General features: G+C 38.3%; 1 protein-coding gene across 3 annotated transcripts in view; it reads right to left on the bottom strand.

Moving 5' to 3' along the window:
• Positions 1–22,080, bottom strand: part of LOC115625081 (aminopeptidase N) — a 39,626-nt gene extending 17,546 nt beyond the window's left edge. For 2 of the 3 annotated variants that reach the window (XR_003995513.1, XM_030519972.1), the window contains exons 1-2: positions 21,315–22,080; positions 19,864–19,899 (exon numbers count right to left, since the gene is read on the bottom strand). Coding sequence is in view for 2 of the 3 variants with exons in the window: in XM_030519972.1 (XP_030375832.1) it covers positions 19,864–19,899; positions 21,315–21,339 (61 nt within the window). In the remaining variant the exon portion in view is untranslated. The remainder of the gene's footprint in view (positions 1–19,863; positions 19,900–21,314) is intronic. The other variant, XM_030519973.1, reaches the window with a different exon arrangement.
• Positions 22,081–24,216: the final 2,136 nt, after the last annotated feature.

The raw sequence follows: 24,216 nt of genomic DNA, 5'->3' as shown, positions 1-24,216 counted from the left end.
GAGCACTAGAGCCACTGTTGGCGTCGCTGAGGCTGCCGTGGGCTCGGTTGTGGTAGCTCCCGGCGAGGCCGCGACCGCTACCGAGATGGTCGGCACTGTCGCAGGAGTTAGCGGTGTCGTGTTCGCCTCTGTCACGACGAGCAGTCCCTCCGGTACGTCCTCTTGTTTCGGGACTCCCAGCCGTCCGCCGGGCACCGGGCTCAACTGACCTGCCGTCGCGGTACGCGACGACATGTTCTCGTAATACGCCGCTAGTTCTTCCAGGCGGGGTCGGTACTCTTCTTGGGCCGACTTCACGAACGTTGCCAGCCGCCCCCGCAAAGCCTCCACGGTGCCGGTCTCCTCGATGTCGAACTCGCGCAGCACCGTGCTGAGCTCTTCCTTCCGCAGCACGCGAATCCAGCTCGTTCGTAGCATCGTAGGTCCACGCTCTCTCCCCTACTTGGTCGGATCTAACCTCACACTTCTTTGGGGTCCCTGCTCGGGCGCCACTTGTAACGTTGTTACTCTGCCGCGGGTATGCTCGCCGGCCAGAGTATGCTGAAATAAATTAGGCACCCCAAAGTGCCGAGGTGTCCACCAAATAAAAGAGGGCGGTATGCCCAAACTTCTCCACGTGTTTCTTTAATTGTAGAACAACATATAGAGCGCTTCAGTGCGCGTTGGGCCTGAGCCAGAAGAGAACTAACCTAAACCGAACTTAAAATTACTCGCCTTCATGGCTTGCTATTCTTACAATTACTTATTAATTTACAACTACTTGGCATCGTAATGACGCACAGCTGGTTGCTGCGCAACGCGTCGTTACAGATGTAATGGTAAAACAAGAAAGGAATGCTAAAGTCGAGCAGGCTCAACTCTTAAATACCCTGTACCACCCCACAAAAAATTAATTAAATTAATTTTATTAAATTAATTAATTTAATTTATTTCATTAATTAATTTAATTTAATTAATTAACTAAATTAAATATAAAATATTCCATGCATGCATAGATACATTTACATTTACATCAGAATCGTGCCTTATGCGTGTTTGTGTACTTGTACATATGTATGTATGTGTGCATTGGGCCTGGTTATATGGCTATAACTTTCTTTCCGATCATTCTATCATAATGAAACTTGGTATACGGATATATAATTACTAACCTAATGTGACTACCAAATTTTAGTTCAAAATTCCAAGAATTACGGGAGTTATAGAAAATCAGTAATAGGGGGGGAGTGGGGGGGCGGATCAGAAAAAATTAACAAACTCGTCCTTTCTCGGTCTCAGGAGAATCTGTATACCAAGTTTGGTTATTCTAGCTCTTATACTTTCGGAGATCCTTGCGTTCATACAGACAGACAGACAGACGGACAGACAGACGGACAGACAGACGGACAGACGGACAGACGGACATGGCTATATCGACTCGGCTTGTCATGCTGATCAAGAATATATATACTTTGTGGGGTCTACCAAGCCTCCTTCTGTGTGTTCCATGTGCACTCGCACAAAACTAATATACCCTTGTACCCTTTGGGTACAGGGTATAAAAAAGTGATGAGCTTCTACACTTACGCGCAAGTGAATATGTAATTAAAAATATTCTTTTACAAACGGTATTTTTAATTATCTTACTGCCTGTTTACGTGTCTATAAATGTGAAAACTAGATGCCACAATTACTGACTAGCTGTAGGTCAAATAGTTAAAAAAATTCCTTATGTCCGACCACTTGAATATTTCGGTGCGTTGCTCTCAGGGCTTTTCAACTCAACTTCCGAAAGGTATAAGCGTATCTAATCTAGTATCTCGGATTTTTCTGAAACCTAAAGATAATATTATGTCGGAATGATATGTGGTTAACAGTTATCATATTGCATCTTAAATGACAAGCAATTTTTTTTATTAGTCCAGTATATAGGAAACTTAAGACCATTAAATGACAATCAAGTTTTGAAAATCAGAAAATTTATATATACTAGTAACTTATTTAGAGTGAATTTAAAGCACGTATTTCATTTTGAATATTCTTCTTATGAGCAGTTTTATATTAGATATATAGTACAGTCAAATACTCCGTAATTCTTCGCATTAAATGCTCAGCTTAGCAAATATTGAATGTAAATATTGAATAAACAAGAAGCGCATAAAATTAGCTTTTCATCAGAAAAAGATAACGCAGGCACGAGCTGGTCTGGGGCCAATTACCGCTTGCAATATGTTGGTAAAAAATAAAAAATCAGCAGAAGATAACGAAATCAGAAAGCAGAACGCTAGTGATATGTGCAATCTACAGTTAAATAATCGCATACCGCACAAAGATATGGGTGGAAAATATTTGCTTCCTGGCTGCTCAGGTTCTTAGCATATCTGAAAAATCGCCAGTATGGCAGCTGCCGCCAGCTACAACAAATCTTTGGTTGCGAAAGACCCGACACAACTCGTTCTTGCACTCGTATCTCAAAAATTATTCATTGATAACCAGCTACCGCCTTATCGCCGACGCCTATTTCGAGAGAAATTGTCGCATTTGCGTCACCCCTGGCTGACTAAATGGGTACCTGGCTGCTTTCTTTCACCTACAGAGTGTCGTGCTCGTATCTTATCTTCCCATCGAAATCACAACACCGGAGACAATTGTACATATTTTGTGAGTTTTCGTTGTTGGTGTCTTTAATGGTGCATGTTGACGTGTTCACACTGCCTCGATACTCGTGCACTTCCGCGTGCGACTGACTGAAATGATAACCCATTTTCGTTGCTTATTGGAAAAGAGTGTTGCTTGACTATTTGGGTTATTTAAACAATAGCTGCTCGCTGGGCATGTTTACAAGTCAATTTTTCTTTTAGCGCATTCTCAGAGTTGTGAAATGTTCTGACTTATGAGATACTCCATTTGTTCTCCACTTCCCTCAGTTCTGCTGCTTGTTTTTATTCAGACTTGGATCCGCATGTTAAACTGCAACTGCAACTTCCACTCGAGCTGTGTCTCGTCCGTCGCCATCTCATTAATGCCACATGTTGTTTCTGGACGTGTCTTTTTAGCAACAGCTCTGCTTTTTGCATTCTCTCCCTACACTTTGCTGACTTAATTGTTTACTGACCCAATTCCAGCTGCCCGGACAACTTTTCAGTGCTCTCGGATTATTTAGGCGCTTCATGTACCCGGACATACATAGTATATAAGAAGCTCACAGAATACACAAACATGCAATGGAGTTTTTAAGCGTAAAAGGCGGATTTGTTTTTGATTTCTGATCTCTTTCTAATCGCTACACAAACGACCCCTTTCAACTGCATATTTGTGTATAGTAAGAGGCATAGAAAGCATAAAGGAAATTAAAAAACAGAAACAAAATTAATTAAAGATAACAATTTTTTACATGAAGTTAATAATAATATGTTTTTATACCCTGTACCCGTAGGGTAAAAAGGGTATATTAGGTTTGTGCAAAGTATGTAACATGCAGAAGGAAGCATCTCCGACCCCATAAAGTATACATATATATTCTGAATCAGCATGACGAGAGAAATCGATCTAGACATGTCCGTCCGTCTGTCCGTCCGTCTGGATGAACGCGAGGATCTCAGAAACTATAAAAGCTAGAATAACCAAAGTTGGCATCCAGATTCTCCTAGGTCCGAGTAAGGACGAGTTTATTTTATTTTTTTTAATTTTCCCCCCCTTCCTCCGCTACAGAATTTCGTCAATAGCGTCCACATTTTAAATGCTACCTAAACCAAACTTTGCACACATAATTCATATACAATTGTCTACTGTTGTTTTTTTTTCAATTCTGTCAATTCTAAGAAAAGTTATTAGCGAAACAAATTCTCGCCAGTACAACCCCCACAAACTGCAGCAACAAGTTCGCTCTTCTTCTTCCTCTTTTTGCTGCTGCTATGGGCGCATATAACTCAGTGACGGAAGTTTACCTGGGTACAGGGTATTACACTGTCGGGCTTGCTCGACTGTAGCGTTCTCTCTTGTTTAAAAACTATTTACATGTCAAATCGTTTGAAATCGTCAAACATGCATATCTGAAATCATAACAATTGATTGGCTTATTTACGTAATCCTCTGGTTGAAGTTAATAAAAATAGTTAATAAAAATCTAGTTCGATTTTATAGAGACAGTTCAAGCCATTTTGCAAAAATGCAACTATTGGGCCCATCAAAAGACATTAGTCCCTTAATTTTCTCATTCCTCTCCCAAGTACATACCACTATAGTATATGCCTGATTTAGAGGCCTTTGTTTTTCCTCAAACGTGCCGAAAGGCGAATCTTTAGAATTGTATTTGTATTTTGAATTTTCCTATTTATTGACACTCACCAGCTTCGTTGTGACAATGTAGTTTAAGGGAGATGGCGAAATGGATTAAAGCCTCTATACTATATTTAGGTCACAGCACTGATAATCGGCTTAAGCTCAGACACTCGAATTACCGCCTACATTTTCCAAAGCCTTCGAATGTATTAAATGACACAACTGTGATATTTACTGCGTTTTCAATTACAAAATTATGCCACATATTTGTAATATTTATAGCTACAATTCAAAAGGCGACGTTTTTCAAGCCGCTAAACGTTGCACGCCAAACGCGTTTGTCGTGTTAGCCATTTAATTGGCAGCCAATTAAGTTGTTAAAAACAAACTTTTTCACTCGCAGTCAAGCGGTCTGGCTCTGCAAAAAAAAAAAAAAACAACTACATCTACAATTTGCTGAATTTTTTGCCGGCTTCTTTTTGTTGTCATTTGTTCAGTTGAATTGTTTATATTTACAAATAAAGAACGAGAAATAAAGCCAAAAACAAAGCAGAAAGCCACGCAAACTGCCAGAGTTTATTGAACTCGCCATGAACGTGTAGTTGTTGAGGCGAGCTAGAAGCGCTCCCTGGCTACACATTTGGCTGGAACTGGGACAGGGCAGGGATAGGGCCTACTACCATTTTATTGTCGTAATAATAATAACTTTGCACATGCAGTGCTGTTTTGCATGCCTCTAATGAAGCATTCAACAATGCAATTACAGACAAGTGCATTTAATGGGCGTTTGATTGGATGGCTGCGGAAATGGTTGGCAGCTTTAACGATTATGCATTATTTCTGAACATGCAGGAGCAGCTGGTTTAAGAGGCGGTAGAAATACTATACACATTTGTATGCCTCAGTCCATTTGCTTCGGTCTATGTAAATAATTTGATGTGTCAAATCGAATCCTATGAGAAGAGCCGGGTCTAGTCAGTGATCTTTATCTTTGATATCGCTGATCTAAGCTTTTATATATTGAAGAAAGTGGCATTACTCCAAATACGGCACTGGTCGTGTACATGTGGGCGTCCATGATGTACTTCACAATTCGATTCAGTGACAAAATGGACCAAAAAAAGAAAAAAAAAAAAAATAAATAAATAATGTTTTGGAAATATTATACTGTATTGAGGATATCAACTGATACCAACAAAATCAACACAGGAATGTGTTTAATTACAAAGATGTAAATACCATGGCTGCAGCATTTGTAAACTGAATATTAATTAGCTTTTTTGTCTCAAACTATGTGGAATAAACAAAGCTGGATCGTTTCATAATGCGTACAAATGTGTAAATGCTGTGTGTTGAAGTTAATTTGTATGGAAATTATGTGGAAATGTTTACTGTTTGTTTTCGAAGCTCTACAAAGTCAGCAACTTGCATCTCCCTTAACGAACAAAATGTTTACATACATCTCGGCCAAATGTTTGGTGCTATAGGTTTGACTTTGCTTTGATCTGGGCCGCTCAGAGACGAGAGTATGAAAAACAATAACTCCAGTGACAGAAAAGGTGTTTTCGTAGTTCAGTTTGGTTTCGTGAATTCCGCAGAATCGCTGATATCCGTATCTGAAACGACAATGTGTTGCTCCAGCACGAAAGTGAATCCACAAGTCCCGCAAGATCAATCCAACTTTAAATCTTTCATAACATTTAAGCAAATGAAGGCGCTAAATAGTGAGCGTGTTAATCGATGGCTTGACATTAGCATAACTCGATTTAGTAGCCTAATCTGTTCAGCAGTTTGTTTTATACTTTGATCATATTTTGTGGCAATTATTGAATTTGCATGTGTCCGAGAGAAAAAGGCACAAATGAGGTGAAATCTGATTAAGTTATTAAAACAGAGCGGCTAATTATGTGGCTGCACAATGAAGCCAATGGCTTGACATGGCTCCGCGACAACTCGTCTGGGGTCACAAGTAGCCGGTAGTGTTTCCGGTGCCCCGAGCAGAGAAAAAAGAACTTAAAACGGAACACAGTGCACTCAAATAAACAACGGTCGCATTATTTGCAGTATAGTACTCAACGGTAGCAGCCCGGGCCGGGGCAGGGCCAGACAGTGATATATAATTATAATTACTTGTATACAGTTCGTTAAAGCAGACAAGAGCTGGAGTGACGCGCTCTGTCAACATGCAACGACAGAGTAAATCCCTGGGAATACCGGTGGTAAAGACGAAGAGACAACTTGCCTCGCATTACCTCGAAGAAGAACGGGAAACGGTGGCAGCAACTAAGTACAAGTATATTTGAAATCTAAACAATTTGGCGCGACAAACAAGCGTTCAGATTTAAATTCTTCACACTGTGCGTGATGATTGTGTCGCTGATTTATCGCTGTAGACCTGGGCCCTAGGCCCTTGGCAACACCTTTGCATTTAACTCAATGTCAGATAAGAGCTGCAACTTGCCTCAGGCATGTGGGCGGGGCAATCACACACTCAGGCGACTGAAGCTGCCACAACTGTCGTCGTCTGCTTTGCGCACTTCATGCCCCACGGATCGCTGATCGTAGGCGACGCACTTGAAGCGACATAATTGCATTTTGCTGCGCTTCAGAAATTAGCATAAGCCAGACGAGCCACAGGGCGTGGCAGGCAGGAAATACTCAAGGGATTGAGCGAAGCACGGGAGGCGTGACTTTGATAAATCGTACTCCGATCTTTATTGAATAACCTACTCGTACTACAAATACGTACATGTTTCATTAAAGCAATAAATTTTGAACAATTGAGTCGCAGTGCAGAAAAACTCCGATGAGAGTTATTCCAAGAAATGAAATCCGTTATACGATTTTTAAAGAGGGTTCAGCTGCGAAAATAAATTGTAAATTGTAAGGAAAACATCGGCCCCTAGTGCCTTTAGTGGTAGAGTGCCAGGAATTGCTGCATTCGCTCTGTGCAGGACCTTTCCTTAGTGTCGGTATGAATTTCGCAAAAGCTGAGCTACCATTAGTGCCACAACTCCATACACTCACCATGCTTTGTTTTCGAACTTAAGATTTTTAGCTACGAGTGAAGTCCAATTAACCTTTCTAGAAAGGGTATAACAAGCGAAAACTACATATATTCATACTTGCGAACAGTTTCTTATTTAGTTAATTTGGTTTGAATAAACTAACAGTAAAGAACGAAGTCGTGGAGTAAAATATGAAATTTAAAGTGTGACGATATTAAATCACAGATGATGATGTGGAGACGTGGGTTTGATTCACGCCACAGGTTTATTTTTTATAATTATAAAATATTTTTTCTACTTTTTTTCTACGCTACTGGTTTTTATACCCTGTACCCGTAGGGTAAAAAGGGTATATTAGGTTTGTGCAAAGTATGTAATAACATGCAGAAGGAAGCATCTCCGACCCCATAAAGTACTTATATATATTCTGAATCAGCATGACGAGAGAAATCGATCTAGACTGGTCCGTCCGTCTGGATGAACGCAAGGATCTCAGAAACTATAAACTATAAACCAAACTTTGCACGTATCATTTATATATAATTATCTACTGTTCGTTTAAAATTGTATTCAATTCGGTAAATTTTAAGAAAAGTTATTGGCGAAACAAATTCTCGACAGTTTATTGATGTTTTTTTATGCCCTTTTATTTACGGATATAGTTTCGATCAATATTAATATATTTAACTGAAGGGAGCAGCTGATTGAATAACACTTACTTGACACATACATAACGACCATATATGCATGTCGACCGGTTGCACTTTGTATTTATATCACACAACGGCTGAAAACCGACTTGAGAATTCTAGTCAATTGAAATTTAATATTTTTCTAGTATATTCAAATCGACTACAAAAAACTTCAAATTAAAGTTGAGAAAAATATTATAATTTCCTATGGCTATATTCCATTTAACTATTTGTTTTTTGAAGTGTGTGCATATTAATATTTAATATGGTTCAACATTAAATTGAATATGACACACTTTAATAACGAAGTTTTACACTTTCTTTTGAATATTATTCATATTGAAATCACTATTTGAATATGTTTTTAATCAAAGTGGCGATCAAATATAAAATTTGATTTGAATATGAAATAGGTGAACATTAAATTTAATATGAAAATATTCATCCGTACTATGCAACTTTTCTATCAGTGTACTTTTACTATTTTTACTAACATTTTTTCTAAGCCGTCTGCTGTATTCTCTCATTACAAATTATTGATTAGTGAGCTAATTTTATTATGAACGAATAACTGAGTTCAATATCATTTATAGAAGAGGCTTCATAATGTGAAGCAAATAGTGAAGTACGAAATGTAAGGTGCTATTTCAGCATCAAAGCACCTTCATTCACACATCTGGCACAGCTCTAACCAATTCTAGTGTTAAGCATTGGCCAACATTGGCCAATAGTTGTTGCCATTGTACAATTGCAAGAGCCAAATGACGCTTCCCGCTAAGCCTCTGAAAAGGTGCTTTCGTGCATAAAAACAAATTCGTCGCTTGTCGGGCGTTTCAAACGACTAATTTGCAAATTAAATTAGCGCTTATTCTCGAGCTGCAAAATGACGCCACCCAAAAAAAAAAAACACTCAAACACACACACATAATTTACATACATACTACATACATACATGCATAATACGTATTCGTAACCACACTCAACCCAATTTCAGTCACCTAAGTGAATTTTTGCATGTTGAGAATTAAAAGTTGGCAGCCTTCATTTCGCAGTAAAAACGCTAGAGACCATAAAACGAAAACGCAAGCATCATAAACTCTAGGCAGCTCTCAGAGCGTTATAAAAACAAGTTGTGGGCGGACGGAGCGAGCCAGAATGGAGTTGGACCCTATCTGGAGCTCCCCTCGGGGGCTCATTACGCAAAAACAACGTAGAGAAATGTGAGTGTTGGGGTAAATAAACTCGCGGCTGGCACGGGTAAATCACAAATGAAAATAAAAACGCTTGCACCGCCATCCTCGCTCTTTCAAATTACCGGACAGTGACGCAATGGTCGTGCTGCCGTGCTGAGCGATTGGGAGCGTTGACTGTCTGGCGCTTCTGAAAGCTGTACAAAGGGCTATAGAAAAATCCGTTGAACATATCTGTATATAGGCTGGCTTTGATTTAGTTTTGACATGCACCTGAGGCTCTTTGATGGCTTTTCAGCTCCCATTGTACATATGTACAAGTATGTATGCAGTATGTATGTACGAGTATGTAAGTATTGCCTTGCAGTTTTGTCATGCATATGTAATCGCTTTACAATTTGTCGCATTATCATTTTATTTCACACGGCACTGCAATTTTCCAATTAGCAGCCCCTGTTCATTCATCAATCGTACTTGTAGTGTAGAAACGGTAATTTAGTTTTGCAACGCGTGCTTCATTGAAATCCGATGCCGGCATTGTCATTGCGACCTACAGTTTGCAAATTGTCGATTCGCCTTAATTTTTTACGGGCACTACAATGCAAGCTCGAAGTGCTCGCTACCACACACAAATATGTACTTACAAAGTGTATTCAGTTGCGCAATTTATTTTCAATTGAGGAGACGCTGTCCAGCTCATTCATTACCCAGGCGACAATTTATTAAGGAATCGTCGTTCGTTTTGAGCTTGCTGCTCACCACTTGGCTTATGACTAATTAGGCGTATGTAAATTTTGTAATCGGACAATCTGAGCTGCATGCAAATAAAAATAGTTTCCGTGTGAATCTTCTCCAAAGGAGGAACTAGCGAGAAGGCCGAGCAATCATACATACGCTCAGTTTGTAGAATTCAAACTAAAGCTTGATATGGCACTTTTAATTTAAATCAATAATTTTAATGCAAAACATTTGAACATTTAGTAAATACAGGAAAAATTTTATATAAGTTCATATCAGTATCAAGAACCCATCGAAGAGGTACGAATTTTATCGACGAAGGGAGGACTCCAAATCACAAGATAATATTAATTTATGAAAAGGATATACACACAAAAACTCCATTATGAAATTTTTGTGGAAAGAATTCAGTCTGTCTAATTATTTGACTACTTATGAATCTAGACAGATGGGAAAATATACATTTCCTTTTGATGCGAAAATTCTCTTGTTGTCATAAGAGCATTATTTAAAATAATTGTCGTTTTTTTGACGAACAAATTTTGATGTTGAAAACATTTCTTACTTTGGACCGACTTCGTCGTTTTATATGTCATTGGACGCGGAAGCAGAGGTGGAAAAAAATGTTAGCCCCAATAAAGCAGCCATTTCAAAAAACCTTTGTATTTGAAATGAAAATAAATTGTGCGGCCAACCAAAATCTCAAAATTAGTTGTAATGTGAGTATAATGTATACTTGTAGTGCTTTCGGCACTTGCATTTTTCAAAGGTTGCTCTTGCCCGACATATTTAATATAAATAAATCTATATTATATTTATACTGTATTTTTATATAACCAAGAACTTTCATTCTTTGTCTGTTTTCATTATGTTTAATTGCTAATCAAAACTTTTCCGTCCAAACTGTTTGAAAAACCAAGCCTCACTCGTTACGCTTCCACATTTTTGAAGGGCGAGCTGCCTCCAAACATGATTGACTCGCAAGTGGCGTAAAACAAGTTTGTAAAACACACGCACATGTATCATAATCCAAAATTAAGTGAGCACATAAGCAATAATTTCATATAATTATAGTGTATCGTTTGTGTTTTTTGTTAGTTTTTTGTTAGCAGCGTCCCCCTGAAATGCCCAAAGTGGTGGCCAAGGGTATTAAACTGTCTCTCACATAGTTATTAGTGAGTGTCGAACATAAATATGAGCTCATTTAAATAATAATTCACTTTCGCACAAAATAAACGCAAATGCTGGTTTGTGTTCCCATTTCCAAATTTCCATTCCAATATACATTTATTATTGTATAGAGTGTATTTGAATTTTATGTTATTTATGTGCAAATGTTGTTTTGAACTTGGCGCTGTCTTTTTACTATCTACCATTACACTTTGTTGGTGTTGCTGTTGTTGTATTTGTTGCTGTTGTTGCCGCTTGGTAGTTTCATTTTTTATGACTTGGCCTGGCCGGTTTAATCACACATTGATTTGGCCCGATGCCAAATTATTTTGCTCTCATTTTCATTTGTTTGGCGCGCAGTCGGCACTGACATTGTCACGCTTTTCTGGCAGAGCCTTTCAGCTCGCGACCGCTTTGTTGTTGTTGTTGTTGTTGCCTGTGTGTGAAAGTATTTAGGTTTGTTTATATTTTTGCATGACTGCGAAGGAGTCTATTTATAACACTGTCAAAATTTTCATTTATTTGAAATCATATGGGAGGCCATGTTAAACGGTTTCAAGTGACGCGGCGGCCACTTTGGGTTGATTTGGCTAATGAAAAGCTCAGTGAAAAATGTTATTTGGCCCATTGAGCAAACGCCGCGCCGAGTGGGTCCAATTCATGGCCCAAAGCGCTGGTAGTACGAGCATGTTGAGTGTAGTAGGCACTGTCTTTGAGATCTGTGATTTATGGCTGTGATTTATCAACGGCAGCTCAACAGAGTTCTGTTTGTGTTTGTGTTTGCGGTTAATTTAAAATTTAATGAACTCGCCAGGCATTTCGTCACTCACGCACACCTGCGTACGAGCTGTGTTTGTTGGCCGAGTTTTTAAAGCGGCGCTCGAAGGCTTGTCAGCAGTTGTTGGTTAACCCACGCACAAAATTTCGTTTTCATTATGCCAATTGATTAATTGTCGCGAAATTTGCAGTTTCCGTTTGCCAATTTCGCGTACCCTGCCCTCAAAGAGTTGGCCCCATTTATCGACCCTCAAGTTGTTCCGACTACTACTGATATTATTATTTTTAATTATTCCCCTGTTTAAAGAATATTTAGAGAGAATTAAACTTTACCTTCTACATTTTTAAGATTCTGCTCATATTGAGGGACTGTTAGCAACGGACAGTCCGACAAAGATAAATTCGCTCGGCCACTAGAAATGCGGTATATACATAATAACGGTATTATAAGGGACAACTATTCTAAGAAAATTACAGATCACAGATCAATTGTCACTGTGCCTGGACCAAGCAATAGGAGTGGAACAGTCAAAGCACCAGCGTATTCACATAAGGCATCTTGGACTTTAATTTGATTTTTTTTTCTGTTTAATCAAAGCATTGAAGCCGTGCATTCAGATTAGCACCTTAACATTACATTTTTACAAATATAAAATAGCCCAACCACGAGCACTTCCGCGCGAGGATTAATAAGTTAGTGGTGGCTTGTGCTTATCTAAATGTTTTGAAAAAACCTAATCGTTTCAGTCTTCTTCTTTAATTTGATATCCCTAGGTCTTAAAGTCTCCGATATATAGGCGATTATATGAACGGCGTTACGGAAAAACCCCCGTAGGAGGGAAGTGGGGGAAAAATCAAGAAAATAAAGCAAACTTGCACAGCGTACACACATAACGAATCTTTGTGGTCTTTGGTGTCTCTACCTCTTATAGTCTCTGAGATCCAGGTGTTCATACGGACGGACAGACTGACAGACGGACTCTTGTACATTTCATGTACAGAGTATAAAAATTAGTTTGTCAAACAGTATTAATAGTGTACTTATCGCATTTGTATCTAAGTACTCTGGAGTCACAAAATCCAGTACTCTGGATCGTCGCAGAGTTGTACGAAGTACATCAGGATTTGCATTTCCTAAATGTCTACAGTTCAGTGAACTGAAATATTTCTTGATTCCTCACGAGTAATAGGAGCCGACAAATTTTGTAAAAAGAATTCAAATTTTAATTACTGAATTTTGTTACTTTAAAGGTCATATAATCATGAGGGTATCGCACAGTCTGCCATTTTCAATTTGAATGCTTTTATATTTTGGGTGCCAATTAAGAAGAATGCTTGCAAGAGCTGAAAGCATTTGTCCCAATTGTCAGCGTTCGCAGACAGAATGCGTGGGCCTTACTTAAGATTGAAGTTAATTTAGATCAGTAGTGCTGCAGGGAAGCAAAATAAAATGTTTGCCAAATTGCGTGGACGTTCAAAAAGACCTCGGCAGCTACAAAGACTGGCCCGTCACATTTAGCGACAGCACAGTGCCATACAGTACGCCATATGCCATATACTTGTGGCATGGAATGTCATGCAAAGCCAAGTCAGCATAACAAAAGAGTTCCATATCTCTGGTCTTTGGTTCCGCCTTATGACAAATGCGTTATGCAGCTCAGGCAATGTTCATATTTATCTATTAAAGTGCAATCTATGCGCTTCTAATGGTGATCGTACGTGCGCTTCGACGAGCCACGGGCTGAGGCAGGCATGCGGATAGATAGCATCAGAGTTGGCATTCAGTCAAATGCACTTCCAATAGACGGAAAATTGCAGTTGCAGTGGCGGTAGCTCAGAATAGCCGCCTTTTGGCTTTGTGCTAAGGCCGCTATAGGCCATAATTTTTTGCCAATTTTGGCAAATTTTGCACGCTTGCCCGAGGCGGTGGGTCGACAAACGTTTTCTATGTTCGAAATATCTGCATTCTGCTTGACTTGAAATCTAACAACAAAAATCACTTAGCCTCATTTGCATGCTGTGACTAATGACTGACCATTAAAATAAATTGTTTAATTTTATTAGATAACGCTGCAAGATTACGTCAATAAAATTCAAAAGGCTTTACAGCCAGATCCAAAGCGAAGGAAGGTTGAAAAAGATTGCCAGAATTCTGCATATTCTTTGAAAAGTTTGACTTGTACTTTTTGAAAGGATGAAATGGATAAACTTTGGTATGAATAAGCATTTTTGTTAAGGTTGTATTCTATTTAGAACATCAAATTACATATATACATATAGTGTTGAGATACCAAATGACTAAATTATTGATTTATTTTGTGATATTTAAAATAAATGATTTTGGGCAAATGAACTTATAAAGCAAGTTGAGTTAAACTTAACTTAATCAGTAAAATCGTCTCTAAAAAACATCCTTTTTTATTTTAAACAATTTTTGTGGATTGCCAAGGAATATAGAATATTAGTAAGTAGTACAACAATTTTTGTACAGATTTGAAAATGCTAGCGAATTCCGCAGAGAATTGGAAACGCTGGCGTGAAATTTGTCAATGCAGCTGTTTATTATTAACTCTCGGTAACAACAACAACAACAAGTAATAAAAACCAATGTGCCGACTATAAAATATCCATATAAACAGTTTATGCAAATTCATACATAAATACAAGTATGCATGTATGTACATATGTGTGAATAATCACAATTGGCTGTGTGCAGTGCAGAGTTTTGTTTATCTGTCCCGTCGTGTGTTTGGCAAATCAAATGCCTTCAGATAAAATGTGTCAACAGCAATTGCCATTCAACGGCACAAATTGTTTTTAATTGAGCCAAAGACCCATTATTCCAACACTGACGTCACTGTTTGCTTTGGTTACTATGGCCATTTCGATTAGTTGCAAGCTTCTGTTTGTTTGTGTGTGCAACTCGTTCAAGAGCAAACCGGCAATGGCAACGGCAACGGCAATCGCCAAAGTCAATAAACAACAGCAATCGATTTCGATTTGGCGGTTATTCGAACGAGCCGAATGCAAATCACGTGTTTTTCTTAATATTTCCACTTTACCTACACACTTAGATCAGATATGCCCGAGTTGCCGTCGGTGTCTGCTCTTGCCATGAAATGTTGGCCAATGCAGGCGGAGACGTGGAAACTTGGAGACTGTTGGCGCAGCTCGCTGAACTTGAACTCGAAATGCCAACGCGTTGGCGTCATTGGCGGTGCCAATGAGGAGTGACAACCAAGAGAATATCGGACCAGTAGGTGATATCAAAAAGAAGGAGAAATGGGGCCCCTCAACGGTCTGTGGCATTGACGATCAATTAAAAGGGAGAATTGTTCAAAAATCATTGCCAATTAGAACGAAAGGCAATAGGTCTGCCATATCTGTGTGGCTATATTCCTTTGTTACATAAAGTTTTTAAAGTCGTCGGGAAGCATCAATGTATAGTGTTACAGTCGCCTAACACAACCTATTTAATACGAACTCGGTCTAACACGGTTAAAAATTTGCTATCTTTTTCTCCTTTAAAACGCTGAAAACCTCGTTCTTACACGATATAAGTTGAAAATATTTTAAAATATTTTTTACTTTAACTCACTTTTGTTGTTGAAATATGCCCCAGGTCATCCATTAATAGTAGCCAAATCTGAATGTTTAAATAAAAGTTCGCACTTTGAAAACATACTACTACGAGTATATCAGGCGCTCTATAATCAGGATTTCGGATACAACTGAAACGGACTGCTTCAACATTTTTTGCACTTCAAAATATTTTGCAATTTCGTGTGAAGCGAGGGCTAGGTGTACTAGTTAATTTCTATCATTTTTCTTTTCTTTCATTTCTGAACAGCAAATACTATCATTCTTTAGTGAATAATTTAGAAGACTAAAAAGTCAAGTGTTAGTTAATTAATTTTTCCTTCTATGAGTCAGACGCCTTTAAAAAGTGTTGAAAAACTCGAAACTTTTGCTCACACAACAAAATGTGTGCAATAAGCAGTTTAGACACATTAGGATTAAAAGCAAAATAGCGTGTAAACAGCGCACAGCTGCGAATTTCATATTAATAATAGCGATAAAATAAACAAAAGCGAGCGCTATACCTATGTGCTGTGAGCCTAAAACCAGCAGGCAGCTTTTATCACAGAAAGAAATTCTTCCAAATCGCTCTACAATACTTGTATATATAGTACATGATTGTATGTACGAGTATAATGTAGCACTTAATGAGCAAGCATAGACAATTTGCCATATTTTTCAGTATCCAGTATGACGAGAGAGGTGAACTGAAAATTGGTAAGCAATTCGCCTAAATCTACAAACGTACATATTGGCGAACGTTGAAATGTCTTCTTATTATGAAGAACATATTTTTTAAAGCTCAACATTTAATACAAAAAGTAATACACATCTTATAAAGAAAACATAGTGGAGAAAATAACACTACCACCTACTTATAGTACATACATATATAAATATTGTACCAAAGCAAACTGTTAATGTTAGATGTTGTGCTGAAAGGATGAAGTAATTTAAAATGTATAGTAATAGTCAATTGATATTAATTATACCCTTCGGGTACAGAGTTTTAGAAGACTTTTCACACACTTGGAATATTAATTAGGACTATTATTATATTTTATATATTATTATATTTTAATAACAAAGATACTTGTACTTATTATTACGGAAAGTGGCCCATTTCCTAAATCCGGAATGTGTGTACAAAGCAATATTGAACAATTCGTATCTCAATCGGCCCAGCAGAGCGTACGCCATAAGAAAGCAATTAGTGTCCGATATTTGATAGGAAAGAAGTAATTTATGCGAGCGAGACGATTATTTATAGTGTCAGTGTTTATAACGCAAACATCTATAAAGTTTTAATGGTTCGGACTCTGGCGAAGTCGGTTAGAGGAAAACGAAACTGAATGGAGCGCTGGGGCTGCGGTTACATTGGCGAAGCATTCGTTTTCATATTGACCTCGGACTGCGAGTGCTTTGAACTGTAAACATACATATGTATATATATGTATGTATGTACATCGATACATATGTACATATGCATGTACATACATATGTACATATGTATGTGTACTATTGTACTATTCATGGGTATGTAAATTTGTACAGACAGCATTGGCCAAAGCTTAACGATGACGACAACACGGGGCGTTTCGCGCAAAAGTTGGTACTACGTGGCAAAATTTATTAGCGCCAGTGGAACATTAAGTTCTTTTTATTTTATGGCTACGTAATCGCAGCTGTTTCTGCCGTTTTACAGTCGCTTTGAATTTGTGTGTGTGTGGTAAACAGTCTTCAACTTGACCTTTAAAAATGTGAGCGCGTGCTTTGTGGGCAGAATTTACATACATACATATGTATTATTGGATGTACTCGTAGATATATACACATGTGATAAGGTATCAGTTTGCTTATCTACGGAGCGTTCTGCATTTGCATAGTCCATGTGACAGCGAGAAAGAGGCGTCAAAATTAACACCTCTGCTTATGGCTTGCCCACACTCTGCAGCATAGCTAGTATATATACATTTCGATAATACATATGCATATATACACGTATATGTAGGTATGTACTATACATAGGTATGTGTAGCAACCAAGTTATCATATAAGCCGCCTAATTGCTTTGCCAACAGTTTCGAATAAAGCTGTCAAGCGACTTTTTGCCTGCCCGGCCGACGAATCGTTGAGCATTTGGAATACTGCAATTAATATAAGTATCTCATTTGAGAGGTGTTTAATTAAGTCACACGACAAATGCATCAAGTTACGCAGCTCAATGTCAAAATGTCAATTGGTATTTTGAATTTGGAATGTGTTCTTTTTGGTCAAGAACTGAATATGATGAAGCAGAGTCTTTCCACAGTGACCGAATAGAGTAGGCTTCGAATTTCCATCGGCAGGCTTAGAATCTTAAAAAACTTAGGATATTGCGAGGGTGGTACTATAAAAGGGTACTCTGTTTTCGTTACAGTATTATACAATATAATTAATGTGATGTGCATAGTACATACATACATATAAATATAATAAATCTGATTTTTTTAGAGATCTGTCGAAGTTTCTGCATGCACAAAAATATTTTAGCAGCGCTAACATCGCAGCTGTGGTCCAAAACTCACATCACATCGTTAAGCATACATACATACATATGTACATATACATACATACATATATAAACTCAACCACAAAATTTATTGCGGCTTTGTCTGGCGAAAGATTCCAGGAATCAAATTCGTTTGGCATTAATACTGCAGTTCCTCCAGTCTACAAAAGCAGCAAATTTATCATCATTGTGTCGCGATCGCGCCCCTACTTGAAAACGTGATCAAGCATGTACATACACACACACACACACACACTCCCACACACATACATACATCTTAATAAATAAGTTTAAGATGATGACTATAAATGGCAACAAAGGCGGTCCTTCAAGATCATCGCAGCAAGGTTGGGCCACTTGGGCAACGAAGATGACATCATCAGCGTCAGTTTTTGGGAGCGAAAGTGTTGCACTGCCCCAGATATTTTAAGTCTTCGTCTTGCATCGATGTGACGGGCAACGGCATCAGTGCACAGTGCCGCTTTCAAAGAATTTGCACCGAGAGACGTGCCTCAGCCCCATGGCCACAAATCACGGCTACTTGAAAATATGACATCGCGTCATTATTGAATACATGGAACAACAAACCATGACGTCCGGCGCCATTTGAATTTATGACCATTTCAGTTACATTTTTAGCAATTGAATATAAAATGAAAATCGCGTAAGGTTGCGCTCTATCAACCAGTTGCCTTATATGGCGCTTAGTTATTGAAATCTGCCGACGGTTTTTCAAAAACTATTTTTATGACAATTCTTTTTGTGTTGTTTATTCAAATACAATATAAACTGGCTCTATTCTTGGTCCACTCATTTCGCATTGTTATTTACACCAATTAATCCGCTTATGTAAATATTGAACATTTCTGACATCGAACTAGAATGCTGCGTCATAAATTTTAACACCCAAGCGCCATGGTCCGTCAACTCAAGCAGTTCAACGACGATCTATCCCAGCGAACATTTTCTGCAGTGAAAGAAATGAGGATGTTGGGAGGGGAAACCCCTTTACAATTCGCTTTAAGAAAATCGAAATTTTATAGAACTACTTTTCGATTATAAGAAGTTGATTGCACTTAATTTTATAATTCCTTTTGTCCAATAACCTTCAAAAGCTATCCCAAAGTTCCCATTTTTGCGGATAACATGGAAATATTCGGAAAGCTTAGCTGAAAAAACTACGAGTCCAAAACTATGGCTTTTCTACCTACAACACGATTATAGATAAAAAGAAAAGGTTATTATTTTATTTGTTACCGCTGTTTCTACAATAAATGCAATACGTTTTTTTTTTTTACTTATTTTCGAAATTATTTTGTTTCTCTAATCTTTTACCCATCAAATATTTATTTATTTATTTAAATCCCATCAAATATAATTCTGTTAAATTTTGTTGAATCATTTTAAACTATCATCGAAGGTTCATTTCACTAATACAGAATTATTTTTTATAAAAGTATTAGAATCAGCTTCTTGGCGCAACAACAATAATATGAGCAGCAACAAAATGTGGGCGATGGGACGGGACGGGACGGCCAGAGCAAACCGGCTCGCGTATCTCACAGATAGCCAGTCGCACCAAATGTGCGGTAAGTTACATCAGTGGAGACACAGATATGCTTGTAGTAGATGTGTGTGGAGAATAAATGGAGACATCATCTGTGTAATTGAGTGAATGAGCTCGCTGGTTCTGGTTCTGTCGGCGAAATAATGTCACTTGAAGGTACCGACCCCAATGAACCCAACCTAATACGATGCATTCGGGTAATCTTACTATATGTGTGCATCATTTCGATAATTGAGTGGGTCGTTTCTTGTTTTATAGAGTGGGGCCAATTGTGTGGTAGATGTAGTACAATAATAATTATATGGTTAATATATAAATATATTGAATTTACCTGGACTTTCCACCCCCATTATGGCATCCGAGTCCTCTATTAGTGTACAGACATGGTAAGGAGATTATAATGCAAATGTTTATTAGTTCACTGACTCACTCAGCAGGTAACGTAATTGTCTATTTCTATTTACAAAATGCTTGCCAAAAAATACTCTCATAAATGCAAATACAACAAACGTTGCGCTTTGCCTCATTGCGCTGACAAATGACTAATGACGAGAGAAGTGACATTTGAATTCGAGTGCATTTTGTGTCACTGTGCAAGCAGAACTATGTACATAAATTGCAGAGGCACATTTCAAATTCAAAGTCAAATTTCACATTTCGCGTTGCCGGGCAATGACAGGCGCGCAAGTTGCTGTTTCTGATCGGGTCCACATCTGTTTTATTTTTGAATGAATTCGCATTCGTGCTTTTGCATTGTGCGAAAATATTTAGGTGTAAATGCAAATTAAAGATACAAAACGGCAGATGGGAAAAGCAAACACAACAAACAGAATGTCGAAATAGATGAACAAATACATATTTATAGGAACAAGAACGAAAATGTGCATTCTTTGTTGCAGCAAACTATCGGCTGTCAACCTTACGAGTAGGTGGGCGATGGCGATGGGGATGGCGATGGGGATGGGGATGGCGACTGCGGACTGGATCGACTTGCTTATGCAAATTCGGATGCTCTTAAGTGCATTCAAATGTGCGTGGCCACGTTAGTACATGGCTATAAATAGTTAACCGGTAATAAAACACATTCGCAAAAGCCAGTCGCCATCTATTTATTGTTGAAGTTTGTAAAAGAACATTTAAATTATGTAAGCACTTTCTAGTTTCAATATTATTTGAGTTCATCCGACGAACAAATAATGACGAATTGAAGTTCTGATACAAATATTTTGAAATTATAGTGATAATATATATATAAAGAATTAATGCTACACTTTTTCGCTAATTACAAGCTTACATGTTCCGTATAAAGCAAATAGATCCCTAATAAGTATAGCACTGAAGAGACTCAATACATATTTTAATTCTGAAAAGTAGCCAGAAACTAGTATACCCTTTACCTTGTGAGTAGAGGGTATAAAAGCCGGTGCTTCTATTCTCAATATAAAAGAACTTGTTTCAAATTGGAGTCTGAAGTCAAATTGGTCTGAAGGTCTATGGTCTATTGGTCTTCGATGACTATGAATGAATAGGCCTACGTCGTAAAAAATCAATAAAAATCCAATAGAATTGAATAATCAAAGCAATAACCAAATAAAAAAAGCCCAAAGCATGCCCATATGTGTAAATCAATAAACAGCCCGCAAAGATTCAATTAAAATTAAGATACAAACTCAAAGGCAGGCTAAGCAAAGTGCCACAAAAATGAACAGCGATCCATGCTGGCAGCACTTTGAACACCTCCCTGATGATACATCGGAGAACCAATTAAAGATTAGCACTCACCTTCGTTGACGTAACCGCCCTCCATGGTGCCAAAAGTGTACAGCTCGTTGCTTTTCCCGGACACCTTGCCTCCAGACTCCGCAGCCGATATCGACGACGTCCACACTCCGACCTATTGCAGATGCCTCAAAATGTTTTGCACTTCTGTTGCAATGTGTTTCCTTATTTATTTACGCACTGTTGAGATCGCTGGGGAAATTGTGACGATGGCTGCCTGAACGGCTGGATGGCTGGATGGCTGGTTGGCTGGTTGGCTGGTTGGATGGTGAGCTTCTTGGCTATCTGGCTTTTTATTAGAATGTATTTGGCGGTTGCTCAACACTCGCTCACTCGTGCACTCGCACTCTCAAAATATTGTTGGCCAGCACTTTGTTTTGGCTCGTTGCACTATGTATAGTATCTTTGGATATATTTTCTTTTCCGCTAAATTCTCGGCATCTTGTGGCGCGTCGGCTGTCTGCCAGAGTGCAACAAAAATAACGCCAACTCGACTAATAAACAAACAGTGGGGCTGGCTGGCAGTCAGTTAGACTGGCAGTCGCGGCTGGAGTTGGAGTCGACCCACTGTGCAGAGTGCGGAAATGTGCCGGGTGCTGCTTATCTGTCGGGTTGTATCTGCTTACAGCGCCTAAACAGCTACAACAGCAACTGTGCGAGTATCTATGTGCCTCAGCAAATTGCAGGCTGCAGCTGGAGGCAATTCTTATGAATTTGCATGCGCCTCACTTGCCGTCCCCGCGGTCGTTCCGTTGGTTGAGGTTCTGGTTGGATTGGGTTGGGTTGGGTTGGGCTCGATTCTATAGGATTGGTTTGGATGAGTCGCTGTTTTTTTTTTTTTTTTGCCTGTAAGTAAATGGGAAGATATTCGTAAATAAATGGGCAAAAATGCATTGATAATTTATAACCCCCATGACCTGGCAGCCTACTAAATCAAATCAAATCAAATCAGCCAAGAGTTCAATGTCTGTGCTGACCTCTTGCGGTTCCAAGACAGTGCCAAAGTTTCTGGAAAGTTGCTGCCGCATTGGCTGCCACTCTGATCTGTCAATGCGCACACACGAGTACTTTGCTTTCTGGCTGATTGCCTGACTGTCTGCTCTAATTTTAGACGCAGTCTTATTTTTCTTGCTGTTTGTTTACATGTTCATGTACATACATATATACATATCGTATGTAAATGTGCTTGCGCAGAAAGTGAAGCCAGAGCTGGAGATGCCTTGACATTGCCTGAATTGGCGAAATGTGCGCCTGCATTTTTAATTGGGCCATTTTAGTGGCACCGCAAACTCTGAGGTGGTTGCGGTGGCGACAACATGGCAACCACATTGCAGGCATCTTGCGAATGCGGCACATGTTTGTGGAAAGACGGCGTGTTTGTTTCCCTCATTTAAGGCACAATTCGTATTCGAATTGAATTTATTGCTATAAACTGTCGTCATTGAACTTTGTACTATAAGTATGTAGATACTTTTTGAAAAGCACATCCTTACACATTTGGCACTTTCGGGACTACAACTATACGAAAACAAAATTAAAACCATGAGTAGAACGTAAATTCTGCGCCATTTTCTTCAGCTAAATGTTATATTATAACTAAGATATCTTCATAAACAACAAAGTAATTCTAGTACGAGAGATTGCACACCGATTGGTCTGCATAAATAGAAGACCAGTCAAGAATGAATTCTTGGAGTTCATACGGACTAATCTATATCCATTCGTCTCATATCAAATATACTTATAATGTGGGGTCTGAAACGTCTTCTTCTGTGTGTTACATAATAGAGGTGCGAAGAGAATTGATTCAGAAGAAATGTAATCAGGGCTTAACATATTGAAAATCTATTGGTTTTTGGAGAATTAATTAATCGTATAAGCTCAAATGCGCATCAATACTTTAAGGTGACGCTGGTACTGTGTTTTCTCATCGAAAACGACAACAAAATTTAATCTTGTTCAGTTAACGATTAATCGATTTTATTTTGGAGAGAATCGCAAAAATTTGCATAAACACTGTTTATTTGGCAGCTCTATCACATTTATTCAGACTTTGTAGTTTATCCATTCATTCTTCAGGTTACGGTGATAAATATTTCATTCTGATTCATAAGATAAGCAGATTAGCCTACGAAAAATAATTAACATTTGTGTTCTGTACTTTGGATATTTTCTTATAATTTCAATAGACTTTAAGGAATTAGTAATGAAAAACAGCAGTTATTTGCTTAACAGATTCTAAACGTTCCTATAACTCTCTCTGTTTTGAGTGAAACATACTTAAATTCTGTTCATAACTTTTTGACGAACTGAAGTACAATTTCAGCATCTCACATCCTATATGAGTTCAAAAATAAAAGGGCAATAAATTGTAGTATGCCTGAAGAAGATAAGTTTTGAATTATTATTGCTTTTTCATGGAAATTAAATAAACTTCACGACAATGTATGCAAATTATTTGCCTATCTGGCCAAAACAAATTTTGTGTTTAATTGTAAATTGAGATTAAGAAAATAAAACTACACTAATAGCCTGCATTCAGGAGCTTTAAGGGCCTGTGCAATTTTTGGAAAAAGCTGAATAAAACACCTCCGACGCAGGAAGCATATTTCTTCGATATGCGCCTAACATTCTCTTTTGTTTATAATAAATTTGCTTCCGGTCTCTGAAAGTCCACCACAGCATTATGACTAATTGTGATCGCTTTTAATGTATTAGTTGGTTAGTTCTTTTTTTGTTTTGGCAATTTTTATGGATTTTTAAGCTATAGACATTATCAAAGCTTGCCGCTACCATCGGTGGCTTGCTCTTTGCCTTTATGCAACATTGGCTTCTGAGAATTTTCACGCATTTCCGAACCATGTGTGCTTGCTTGTTGTTATTGTTGTTGCTCACTTGCCTATTT

The sequence above is a fragment of the Scaptodrosophila lebanonensis genome, unplaced genomic scaffold, assembly GCF_003285725.1.
Source record: "Scaptodrosophila lebanonensis strain 11010-0011.00,11010-0021.00 unplaced genomic scaffold, SlebRS2 tig00000072-arrow-pilon, whole genome shotgun sequence".
In the NCBI taxonomy this organism is placed as follows: domain Eukaryota; kingdom Metazoa; phylum Arthropoda; class Insecta; order Diptera; family Drosophilidae; genus Scaptodrosophila; species Scaptodrosophila lebanonensis.
Note: the sequence above shows the minus strand (reverse complement) of the source record. Positions and strands in the feature narration are given on the sequence as shown.